Source organism: Protopterus annectens, chromosome 1.part0 (genome assembly GCF_019279795.1).
Source record: "Protopterus annectens isolate FY-2018-M chromosome 1.part0, PAN1.0, whole genome shotgun sequence".
Lineage (NCBI taxonomy): Eukaryota > Metazoa > Chordata > Ceratodontiformes > Protopteridae > Protopterus > Protopterus annectens.
This window is the reverse complement of record NC_056725.1, coordinates 53,954,399-53,967,382: the sequence shown is the minus strand read 5'-3', so window position 1 is coordinate 53,967,382 and position 12,984 is coordinate 53,954,399. Positions and strand designations below refer to the sequence as shown.

The 12,984-nt window shown below is 38.8% G+C and overlaps 1 protein-coding gene across 6 annotated transcripts in view; it reads left to right on the top strand.

Moving 5' to 3' along the window:
• LOC122811202 (homeobox protein meis3-like) overlaps positions 1-12,984 on the top strand; it is a 524,011-nt gene that overhangs the window by 164,554 nt on the left and 346,473 nt on the right. For 4 of the 6 annotated variants that reach the window (XM_044083008.1, XM_044082923.1, XM_044083092.1 and 1 more), the window contains exon 7: positions 7,375-7,449. The exons of the other annotated variants lie outside the window; for them this stretch is intronic. In XM_044083008.1, coding sequence (XP_043938943.1) covers positions 7,375-7,449 — 75 coding nt within the window. The remainder of the gene's footprint in view (positions 1-7,374; positions 7,450-12,984) is intronic. 6 annotated transcript variants of the gene reach the window in all.

Sequence of the window (12,984 nt, the reverse complement as noted above, 5' to 3'; positions counted from 1 at the left end):
TCGCCACAACAGTCAGGAAATCCTTCTATGTGGCACACCTCATCATGAAGGGCTTTTCATCCAGAAAAAGGAGGTCATTGTCCCACTGTACTCATCCCTCATTAGACCCATTATAGAATACAACGCCCCATTTGGTATGTACCTCTCAAGACATCTGCAACAACTGGAAAGGCCTCAGAAATACCTCACTAAAAGAATCACAGGCCAAAAGCAGATGCCCTACGCTGACCGCCTTAAAAAACTCCAGCTATACTCTGTCGCATATCGTCTACTCAGAGGCGATCTCTGCTTAACATACAAGGCCATGTCAAACCCAGAGCTGTTGGACATGCTACACTTAAAGAAATCCCAATCCCTCAGAGCTACACGCTCCAGGGATCTAAACCTTGTCATCACAATAAACAAAACATGCTGGAGGGATAGGTTCCTGACCCAGAGACTCCCCAGACTCTGGAATAGATTGCCCATACATGTCAAGCAGAGTGCCTCTTTGGACCTCTTCAAGAGGAACCTTAACGATTGGATGGGAGAAAGGAAATTCACCCCAGGGATCACGTCAGTCGCCCTACTAGACAGGGGTCCAGGAAAGTAAATAATGTGGGAAGAAATAGCCAGGGAATTCTTATGGCTAGGCTTGTATAGGCCCTAGGGCTGATAGCCTAGTACCAACCTATGAACCTATGAACCCTAATTCACCTAACCCATGCCCTAACCCTAACTCATCTAACCCGCGCCATAACCCTAACTCACCTAACCTGTGCCCTAATCCTAACAACCACACAATCGTTCCACCACAGCACTGAAAATAGCAAAGCCACAGAATTCAGTGTTCTGCAGCTTCGCTATTTTTAGCGTTCACTCAAAACAGGTTGATTTTAGAACATTCAAAGTTTTAAAACTTCAATGTTCTGATATAGACCCCTAAAAACATAGTGCGAAGGTGTAGAGGTTATTCACTGGTGGGAGGGGGGTTTCATTTTTACACCTTGTAAGTATGGTAATAAGGATGACCCAAATATCATGGCTGCAGCAGTCCACACCTGGTTTGCTGTTGCAGTCAGATTCTTCTTATATCTGTGAACTGTGACACCTAATTGTGTCATCTCCTAAGAGTGCTAAACAGGCAAAAATTTGGCAAAATGCTGCAGCTGGTGGGACTAAAATTCATGCAGAAAACTGACAGCAGTTTGAGTGAAATAAACTCACTTCTCGGGGTAGCTTCTGTGGTGACAATTAAAAATGTCATAATTAAATTAAATGCAGTTTGAATAGCGTAGAATTTCTTTTCGGTAGATTGTTGGAACAGCTGAAGTGTTCAGCTTTACACTGCAGTTTATGCAAAAATGAGTCAGTAATATATTGACATTCTTATCAGGAGAGCACTAGGTCTGTTATAGCGGTTTGAATGTAATAAGTTGTCAACAGATGTATAAATGCAAGGGAGCACTAGAAAGGTAGTCTGGTGTAACAATTTGGGTTAATATGACTTGAGCAACAGAAAAGAACTTACTGCATCAAGCAAACAAGCATAGTCCTGATGCTAAACACACAAATGTTGCAGTACTCAAAGGAGGAAATGTAGCAGCAAGACTTTAGTTAGTGTCCAGCCATGCAGCATTAAGGTGCGCAAAAGGAGTTGGCTATATTTAATAAATAACAGGAGATTTAAAAGTTAAAACAAGCAGCGTTGTTGTCTTATGAGGCTAAGCAGTGCACTGTGGTCAGTTAACCCCTCATCAGAACATCACTTTAAAAAATGTGTCAGTTTCTAAAAGGGAAGGGTAATACCTAGAACATGTATTATGCGGACATGGTTTATGTTCTACAAAGACCAAATTAAGACTTAGCATGGAGTTACCATCTCCTACAAGTGATACTGTGTAGAAAGCACGTTTAGGTTTACTTAGTAATTACAAAAAGTTTGTATCAAACATGACAACTTTACAGACTTCTTAGTATCATCTATTGTGCATAGATGTATGATGGATGTAGAGAAAAGAAGAGAACATCTCAAAATGCGAAAACACTGATACAATCTGTTGATGTACGTCTTCATTATTCAGCAGGTAGAGCTGATCCTCTGTTGTTATACTTCTCATGGTGTAGGAACTGTGCTTTTACATGGAAAGCTTCATAGTAGTAATGCAAAACCACTTTGTTTTATATTGTGTACACTGATGCCTGTTGGAAAATACAGCTGGAAAAGGATTATCCATAACTTTTTGGAACCCAAATATTAAATAAGCATTGTATAGTCATATTTTACTATATGCACAGATCAGAAAACATTGATATTTTAAAAAAAGTACCAATTACTCTGTTTAATTAAAGGAAACTTGTTTCATAAAGTGTTTTTACCAAGAATATAGAGTTAAACAGGGCTACCGAGAGCATGCAAGTATAAAAGTGTCTGCAGAACAGCAAAACCTCAGGCTAATGTTAATGTCCTGAGTAAGCTACACCTTCTGAAAAAGGACACAGTCCTGGACACTGCTGATCAAGTGCTAATGTTAGTTGTCATAGACAATGCACCAATGCGCAAGGGACAAGTAAAAGACTGGCCTGCCAAAGATGTAATTTGTCATCAGTTTGTGAATGAGCTGGCCTGTAATAAGTGAGTCAGTGTTAAGCCATAGTATTCCAAATGCTAACATTAAAAGTTAGAGAAGGCTGTGCATTACTAATACAAGCCTTAAGACTTACAGATGAGGGTATATTGTGGGCATGTGGAACAGTAACTCATCTGTGAGGTTATTCTATACCAGAAGCTCTTTGTTGTCACACTATGATCCACTTAAGTATCCCTGCGTTCTTTAACCTAACAAGTGGTGGCTTGGGTATGATAAACCTGTTTGCCCTTCTTTAAATCTTTGGATCTCCGTTGGTTTTATCCCATTCTGGAATTGGAGACAACTTACACATCTTGTAATTATTGGTTTTGTATTGAGACGTAACCTCATTAACTGGGAGATTTTCAGTTGTACATCTTATCTGTATTCTTGGCTCACATAGATGTGAACACTTAGTCAAAGTGAATTAGTATTAATACTACAGCATGCATTAGAGAGTACGGTGTGGCTTACATGATCCAGCAATGATCAGAAGCTACGAGTGAACTTCAGTTGTTAATTCTCGAAACACTGAATGGTGAAACTGTGCCTTGAGAGGTTATATAAGGTGTGCTATTCTGTGCCAGTAAAAGAATAAGCCCTGCACCCTTTTACATACTCCAGTATGATTTTCACTGAAGTATTTCAAGTGTGTAATTTTTGTCCCTGTTTTCATTAAAGTATTGATATGATATTTAGTAGAATATTTAGGAGTAATACCCTGTTGTAATGCATAGAATGCCTGATTAGAGCTGGTTTATAAGACTCATTCCTTTTTGCCTGCCTGTATGGCAAGGCTATGACAGCATAAGTAGTAAAAATCTGTTTTGTCATTGTTTTTTATTTCCGTAATGATTTCTTCATATTAAAATCAGTAGAGCATGTCAAGAAAAAGTTCAGTGCTAGAATTCAGTTATTTTCTAGTCAGTTAGTAATCTGAGAGTTTCTAATATACAAGTTCCATGCAGACTAGGTTAATCTTTGTATTATGGCCTTTCCTGTGTCCTAATGAGATGAACACAAGTCGTCACACTATATTTACAAATCTATCCAAGGCAGATTATTACACAGATTATATATGGCAATAAATAAAAGATATGTTTTTAAGAAACCGTTTCAATATCTGCACATAGCTTTACAGTGTTATATGTTGCACTTTATTAACAAAGTACAAAGTGATAATAATGTAAACTATGGTAAGAAATATATAGGAATAGTACTAGCAAAATAAGAATATCAAAAATGTCAAAGAACATTCTACAAGCTAAAATAATACATTTCTATTGTCAGAAAACTTATTAAACAGCAGCAAAGCACAGAAAATTCAATTACTTAAAGGTTGGCTGCACCATGATTTCAAACGGAAATCCACAATTAAAATCCTCCCATGATGTTTTGACTGTCAGTGGTGGGTATGTTATCAGTTAGTGCAGTCACACTTTGAGCTCATATGCTACAAGTCATTGACAGAGGCATTGGTATGGTCTCAGGTTGTTGGTATTCATGTTTCTGCCCTTTGTAGGCCATTCACATAACTAGTTGAACCATTTTAATGCTTTTCCTCTTAAAGAGGTCATTGTTTTCTAATAGTCTGCTCAATATATAATATGGTCAGAGTTCTTATTTTCACAATAGAGAAGTCTGGGATATGTTATTTTGTTATAATGATATAAACACTCTTATTTTCCCCAAATACTTATCTATAGAGTCAAGTCATTGTTATCTATCAATACTTTTCAACTTCTTTGCACAAAATTTCTGGACAAAGCCTGAAATAATGGGGTAGCAAGTTAGAGCTTGTCAAACCTTCAACGTGACTGACTCAAAGCATTGGCATTGAGCTTATAAAACCAAGGAAATGAATGATAATGGATCTGCGCACTACAGAATGTTATCACTTGTTTCTTAGGTCTGTGAACATTGAAAGGAGTGGTAATGGACTTGTTTCCACTGCAGAAGTCATGTTACTGCTTGTTTCCACAGTTATCAGGGGTGAGTTTTTACTATATTTATTTCACAATTTACTTGATGAGTTACTACAGATCCTGTCAGGTATAAGGAAATTAGTGTACTGGCAAGCCAAATGGAGCATAAAGGGAGATTCAATAGTGGTACCTTTGAGGATAATGAAGAAAAGTGTTGGAAGTAAAGACTTTCAAACTGAGATGCTCAACTGGTGTATGATGAGGACAAGGAGAGATCTGGTACAAAAGAAGTGAGTCTTATCAGTGAGTCTTATCAGGGTAGCCTGTGACTAATACTGCAGGGTTGTACATGTTACTAGCTTATCAGGCATTAAAACATACCCCAGACTAGGACAGCTGTGCCGCTAATGTGATCTACGGATTGCAGCAACTAAAATGCATGGGTTTCCTATGTTTATTTAGCCTGTCCCTGAAGAATCAGTCAGTGCCAGTGTATGTATTTATTGCACACCAAATGACCATCTCAGTTTGACATTCGCTGCTTACACAGAGAATTATCACCAAGGACACAATACTACTGGCTGCCTTTCCTCTCTGATTGGCTAACCAATAAACTAAGTTCCATATCCCAATACCTCTCGCAAATCATAATGCACACAGGTATCCCATGACATGACCTGGCCACTTAGGGTTACCACCTGTCCCACTTAACGAGGGACAGTCCCTCTTTGGGCAGTTATATCCTGCAAAAAAATTGTAAAAATTGCAAATGTCCTGAGATTTTAGGACAAAATTATTTCCTATATTTTAAGTAACAGTTGCATAAAACAGTTATTTTGTATCTGAAACACCTAAATGTTATAAGAAACAGAATAAGCAACTAAAATGATTCAAGAATAAGCTTTATTTAGGCAAAAAAGTGAAGTTCTGTCCTTTGTACTAATCGTCGGTATGTTTCGCCCTGCAAAATCTGATGTTTGTACCAAAACTGTCCCACTTTGGGCATTTGAAAAGGTGGCAACCCTATGGCCACTAAAGTATCTTCAGACCTCCACACATGGACCATCAGCAGAAGCCAGACTGAGTAAAGTCCAAAACCACTTGTGGTTTGAATTCCTAGCATACAACCTAAAAAGACACTTTTTATTATTTCAGCTGTCTTGTGACTATGAAGCTTTACTGTCATTTAGTTCACCTTCAGCCACTGGGTAAGAGCAATTGCATAAACTGCCTGGCATGCAGCTAGGATTTTCATCCTCAATGGGCTTAACCCCACCCCTGGTGGCTAAAGTAGATACCTGCATAACAATGGAGCCATCCTGCTCTCTCTAAATTGTATCTGCATGTTCCCAATACACACACACACACACACACACACACACACACACACATGCACACACGCACGCACGCACACACACACACACACACACACACACACACACACACACACACACACACACACACACACACACACACACACACACACACATACACTTATCCTTTGAGGGATGCCATCATGGCTTGGGATGACTAAGCCCATGTCCCTGGTCTGATAGTCTTTCTGAACATTTATACCTCCACTTGAAGAGAAATCAGTCAACTGGGACCACCATGTCTTGCCCTCACAGTGATTGACACTCACTTCAGATGCACATTATGAACTGTTGGATATTCCACCATGATAATGTATCTTGGTCATCATTTTGGAATGTAAAATAATCTGAAGATATCCTGCAGATTAGGATGAAAATGCTTACACACACACACACACACACACACACACACACACACACACACACACACACACACACACACACACACACATACAACACACACACACACATACACACACATATATATATATATATATATATATATATATATATATATATATATATACATATATCATATATCATTTAATCATGTTTCATTTAAACAAGAGGCTTTTAGTACCGGGTGAAAAAAATATCTTCAGCAAAGCTGGAAATATAGGATTAAGTGCGTGAGTGGGATTCTCATTCTGGAACCAGAAATAATTCTGCTCTTGAAGATACCCATTAAAGGTATGCTATTGATGTAATCATGTGTGAAAAAAGAGGTTATTATTTAGAACCAGTCATGAAGCCTAGATCCTGATAGCAAAGGAAATGTAACTGAATTTGAAATGTTTCATTTACTAGTAGGGTGCCTTGGTTATACAGCAATTTGGTCATGACCCTTGTGCTAGACTATACTATGCTAAGCCTTAAACTATGCTAGACTATAGTCATCATGTGAGAAGTATAGTGGCTTTATTTTAAATAAAGAAAATGTTCCATGTATGACAGCCAATGATTAGACTAAATCAGAAAAAGAATAGAGGATTAAAATACCGTAATGTATTGTTTCAGGAATATTTATACTTGGTTGCATGAGCAAACTGAAAGAGGTAATATCTGTAAGGTGTTTGCATGATAGGTGTCTGTATGGGAAATCATGTGTGTGTCTGTATGTGTGTGTGTGTATATGTTTTGTGAAATGGTAAAGGTGACGTTCAGAGTACAAGTTCCAAGTGCCTGTTCCTACTGTCAGTACGGTGTCTGCCAGCATCTTAGCTGTTTTGGCTCGGTGTGAAGGATAAAATATGACTTCAATCTGTTGACAAATAACTGCAGCAGATTGTGTGTCAGGCAAGCTTTGTACCTGAAAGCTGCCTCAGTCATTTTATAATAGTCCATGGAGAGGAACATGATTTACTTTGCTTTAAATAAAATGAGTGTTGCAGTTGCATTTCTGAGAGGACATTTGAGCTGATTGTCAGTGTTGTGACGATGCCTTTCTGATGCACATTACCCCTGCAGCTATCCCCACCTGAAGTCAGCGAAGTGCCTGCTCCCCTTGTCTGTGAAGCAATCTCACGAAATTATCTGAATCAGGTAACAGAACATTCTCATTTTCTATAAATGCATTTCTGGCTGTATAGCAAACTTTTCTCATAGTCAGGCACTTCCCTAATACCTGTAATGAGCTTGGAGCTTAAATATGCCAAAGCACTGATATGATGTATGCCCCCTAAGAAATGCTGTTTTTCTTCTTTCAAGGTTTACTTGCTGTCCTCATCGGCATTCAGTATTTTTGAAGTACATATCACTTATATTGTCCTTAAGTCACACAGCCATTACTCTGCATGTAGAACAAGAATTTAAACTGTTGTTTTGCTTCTCCGTGTCTTAACATTCTTCTCCTTCTGGTCATACAAATTCACATTTAATTCAGTTATCTGCTGTCACATGACTGTATTCTTCTATATTATGCTTCTTATTGCAATGCATAATATAACACTGACAGAAGGGTCCTGCCTGCTGGGGAAGAGTTGCTTTAGACACATTTTTTACCTCCACTAGGGAACATCAAATGGCTTTGGGTTTCCATAGTAATGCCATGGAATCAAAGTCATTTGTCAGTGACTTTGCCATCCAGTAGATCTGGGCATTGTCCTTCCTTAGCATCTGGATGAAGATTCATTCATGAGTTTCAAACCTATGATGTGAATGTTCTCCCTCATTTATATTTAATGCCGTCTTCAAAAAATTATCACTGACTACATCTGTGTTTCCATTAAAAATTGTTTGTTATGGACTCAGGTTCCAGCTGTCTCTCCAAAAAAGGAGAACTGTACTTGAGAGGTATTAGTTCCTTTATCATCCGGCCAGTTAAACAGACTTGTTATCAAACCTGGATTGTCATTCAGCATTCAGAAGCTATTTTCTGTGTCAAAAGGTTGACAAGATTGTTGATCATTTATTAATTCACATGGAATTTAACTTTATAAAGGAGACTGCTACCTAAATCCAGGACAGAGTATGGAACTGCATGGGAGTTTAACAATGTCCCAGGAATAAGAACATTTATAACAATGAACAGAACTTTGCATGGTATACATAAATGTACATAGAAAGCTGCATATGAGTGTGTGTGTGTGTGTGTGTGTGTGTGTGTGTGTGTGTGTGTGTGTGTGTGTGTGTGTGTGTGTGTGTGTGTGTGTGTGTGTGAATGTAGACATGAGTTATTCTCCCAGCAGCCATTTGCAGTGTTCTGACAGACTCACTGCCTATAACCTACTGCTTCTGCTAATGTAGCTAAGAAAGTAGAACATATCAGCAAATCTGAGAATTTAACCTCCCATTTCATACTAGGAAACACAAAAATGTATCTATGCACAAAAATTTAATGGGACAATAATCCCAAGTGGTATAATAATCTAATATTACTATCAGAGTGCGTGCCTGTGAGTAGTTATTGATTGATTTATCCTAGACGTGGACACCTGATAATGTCTGTGATAAAATCTGGTGCATTGTACAGACAAATTTCTGTTTATCTGTATTGTAGGTGCATCATCAAAGCAGTTTATTCTAAATACGGCCCCTCAATATTTTTCGTGTGTATGAAATAACTTCATGTTGAAGTATTGCCTTTACTACTTCCAAAGCTGTGTCAGTGATGTGGTCATGTGGAGGCAACGAAGTGTTACACTGTCAAAGTGTAAAGTATGATGCAGTTCATGACGATTGTGTACTACTGGGAGGGATAACAATCCATTGATTGCTGTGCAATAGCCCTTTTTGATTCATGAAGCAGTGGTATGCAATGCAGCAGACAGATTTACAGCTGTATTAGTAGGTGAATATTCTCACTCTCAGTCACACTCTCACTGTGACTCTCTCTCACACTATTACTCTCAATATCACTGTGACTCTCACTCTCAGTCTCACTCTCAATCTCACTCTCAGTCTCACTGTGACTCTCACTCTCAATCTCACTCTCACTGTGACACTCACTCTCACTATTGCTCTCATTTTCACTGTGACTCTCAATCTCACTCTCACTCACACTATTACTCTCAATATCACTGTGACTCTCACTCTCAGTCTCACTCTCAATCTCACTCTCAGTCTCACTGTGACTCTCACTCTCAGTCTCACTCTCACTATTACTCTCATTCTCACTGTGACTCTCACTCTCACTCTCAGTCTCACTCTCAGTCTCATTCTCAGTCTCAGTCTCACTGTGACTCTCACTCTCAGTCTCACTCTCAATCTCACTCTCAGTCTCACTGTGACTCTCACTCTCAGTCTCACTCTCAATCTCTCTCTCAGTCTCACTCTCACTATTACTCTTATTCTCACTGTGATTCTCACACTATTACTCTCATTCTCACTGTGACTCTCACTCTCAGTCTCACTCTCACTGTGACACTCACACTCACTCTCAATCTCACTCTCAGTCTCAGTCTCACTGTGACTCTCACCGTCAGTCTCACTCTCACTATTACTCTCATTTTCAATGTGACTCTCACTCTCAGTCTCACGCTCAATCTCACTCTCATTCTCACTGTGACTCTCAATCTCAGTCTCACTCTCACTATTACTCTCATTCTCACTGTGACTCTCACTCTCATTCTCAGTCTCAGTCACACCCTCAGTCTCACTCTGTCTCACTGTCACTCTCACTACAGCTCTTTGGACACTTATTTTCCCATTAAGAAACACTGCAAGAATGTGACCCCTCATTTAATAACAATGTAGTGATTTTAACCTGTAAAACCCACCCCCATTTAATAACATTAAGGGATGTTATCCATTTTAATAACGGCATGGATGTGAACCTTTAACTCCCCCATTTAATAACATTACAAAGATCAGTGATGTGACCCCAATAAATATGTGAATGTGAAAACCCCATTTAATAACATTAAAATTATGTGAACCCCCATTTAATAACAATGCAATGAGGCAAATGTGTGAACTCCCCATTTAATAACATTACAGTGATATGGTGGTGGTGCTGCGGTAACATTGTCGCCTCACAGTAAGATGCTGTCCAGTTCGATTCTCAGCTAGAGTGTATTCTGCGTGGAGATATGCGTGAATGGGTGTACCTTCGTTGAAGGTTGTGTGTCAGGGCTGGTAACTCGACACGTAAAAATCAACTACCAATCATTAGTGGACCGGAGTTCTGCTGTGGCAACCCCTAACCTGGAAAAGCCGAAAGACACAAACAAACAAACAGTGATATGACTCCATTTAATAACAGTGCAGTCATGTGACTGGGCTTGGAGCCTCTAATAGTTGTTTGCTATGGCAATATGATCCAGAAAGTAAAATTTGTATGAAGTGCCTCTTGAATTATTCATGCAGCTTACTTAATATATGGTCTCCTACTTACTGGTCAATTACTATAAAGTGTTTTGAAGAGAAATTTGCAACCCAGTTTGTAAAAGTGTTCAATATTCTCTTCCAGTTTGTTTTTCAGTTGATCAAATGATCTGCACGTCTGCGGTAGATCATGTAAAATAACCAATGCATATCTTCACTAGTACTAGCTCAAGTATACAAAAGCCTACACATACCACATTAGAATGTATTTCACTGTTATGATTACTATGCAAACAATGCAGATGTTCCTTGTCCAAGTAAAGAAATTCATATTATAAGTATGGCAAGTAATATATCTGTTGTTACTTCAAATCTGATGATGGAACAAGTCGCTAATAGCTGCAGCTGTTTCCTTATCCTTATTTATGGCTAGCAGTGTTCATTCCTTGATTATGAGTTTGTATGTGTGTGTGTGTGTGTGTGTGTGTGTGGGGTGCACACAAACTTTTGCATACACGTGTATGTGTGTATATGTATGTATGTGTGCAGACATGCATCTACATGTGTGCATCATGGTCAGAAAACTCAGCAAATGGCTGGATTTGTTTTCATTTGATTTCCATAAAGGAAATGGGCTGGAATGGTAAATTAAGCAGACAGATGTGCTCTTTCTAACAACCCTTTTATTGGTACACAGAATGAGAATTTCTCCCTGCATGCTTTAGAGTACTTTTTTATTGAACCTGAAATGAAAGTTATGTTTGAAGATCGAGCTCGTACGTTTCATCCTGTAGACTAGATTCTTAGGTGCAATCTGTATTGTGCATGAAAATTAATGTGGAAAGTGTCTTCGCTGAAAGTTACAGGCTCATGCACCTGTCAATACTGAAAGATCACATCAGGGAAGGACATGTATGTTGATCATGTTAGCACTGCCCTCAATGTGCTGCAAAACAAGGTAGAATATGTAGCTGAAGGGTGGGAGCTCAGGATGGGTGCCACACAGCACAACAGGGTAGTCCCTGGTCAGGTTTCACAAAATGCACCTGGCAGCCTTTCTACCCTAGAGAAGTACGGGAAGTGATCATCATTAACAGAGGTGATACAACGAGGATTCATAGTAACAGATTACAAAGGAAATGCTCAAAGAGGAGAAGCACAAAATATACAAACATCACTTCCATGAAATGAAGACTGCACAAATAATAAGACTCAACAATCTCAGCTGCATCAGTCTGAGACTCCATCTTGAAAAATAAACCCCCATATACACCACACAGGTGAATAATGCAGCTTCAAACATATAGGGCAGTTACTTACTGATGTAGGCTTTGACCCCTATGCTCTCCCAATTTTATTTATTTATTTATATACATATATACTACTTACTTATGTTTTGCTGATTGTGTTAATCCTGCAGGGCATGCCCTATTTTTGGATGGGACCTGAAGGAATTATAATAAGAGAGACATTACTTTGAGAAGAATACAGACTGTAAAAATATAAGGAGAACTAAATCTGAGGAAGAGTTTTCAAGTAATTAGTGATGATATTGCACACAATAAGTTTGCATTCGTCCAGGATCACACTAATGCCAAATAAAGTAATTAGTTAAAAATGATCCATTCTGTAACATTACACAGTCAAGCACATATTAATTAGTACATTACTGTTATTGACTTTATTACTCTGGTATTTCACTTTTCACCCATTTCAGTGTAGAACATTCAGGCCAGGCAGTAAGGCAGCCTATGTGTTGTGCAGGATTATGGGGGGATGCACTTTTTTTTGAGTGCTGTATCATATTAAAATACCTAACAGGTCAGCCTGTGTGCCCCTGAGGGAGTGTACAGCACTCTGTACTCCTCAGGAGGAGGATTACAATGGTAAGTATGCACAGCAGGGTAATCTGTATTCTCTGCAGGAGCACAATGGTAGGGCAATCTCTGTTCCCGGGGATAATATAAAACAATTCTTGCTGTCAGGGTCTATGTTGTGCATGTGAGGCAGATGAAAAAGTATGTTGTATCTTCTCTCTATTTGTATATTGTACATTGTATAATATTTACAAGTGAAAGTACAGTGCTCCTCTCAGGAGGCGAAAGAAAGGGGGGGGGGGGGCAGGGGACAGCACACATTTTAGTTATCCACAAAACATGCACATACTCTTACAAATATGCAGCAATTTATATATCTACAATTATTTGTTGGTTTGCATTTGTTTACTGGGAAGATTTGACTGGGTTATAAACCCCATTTCATTAGAAGTCAGGGAAACAAACAGCCAGTATACAGCTGAAGAACTATATGTAA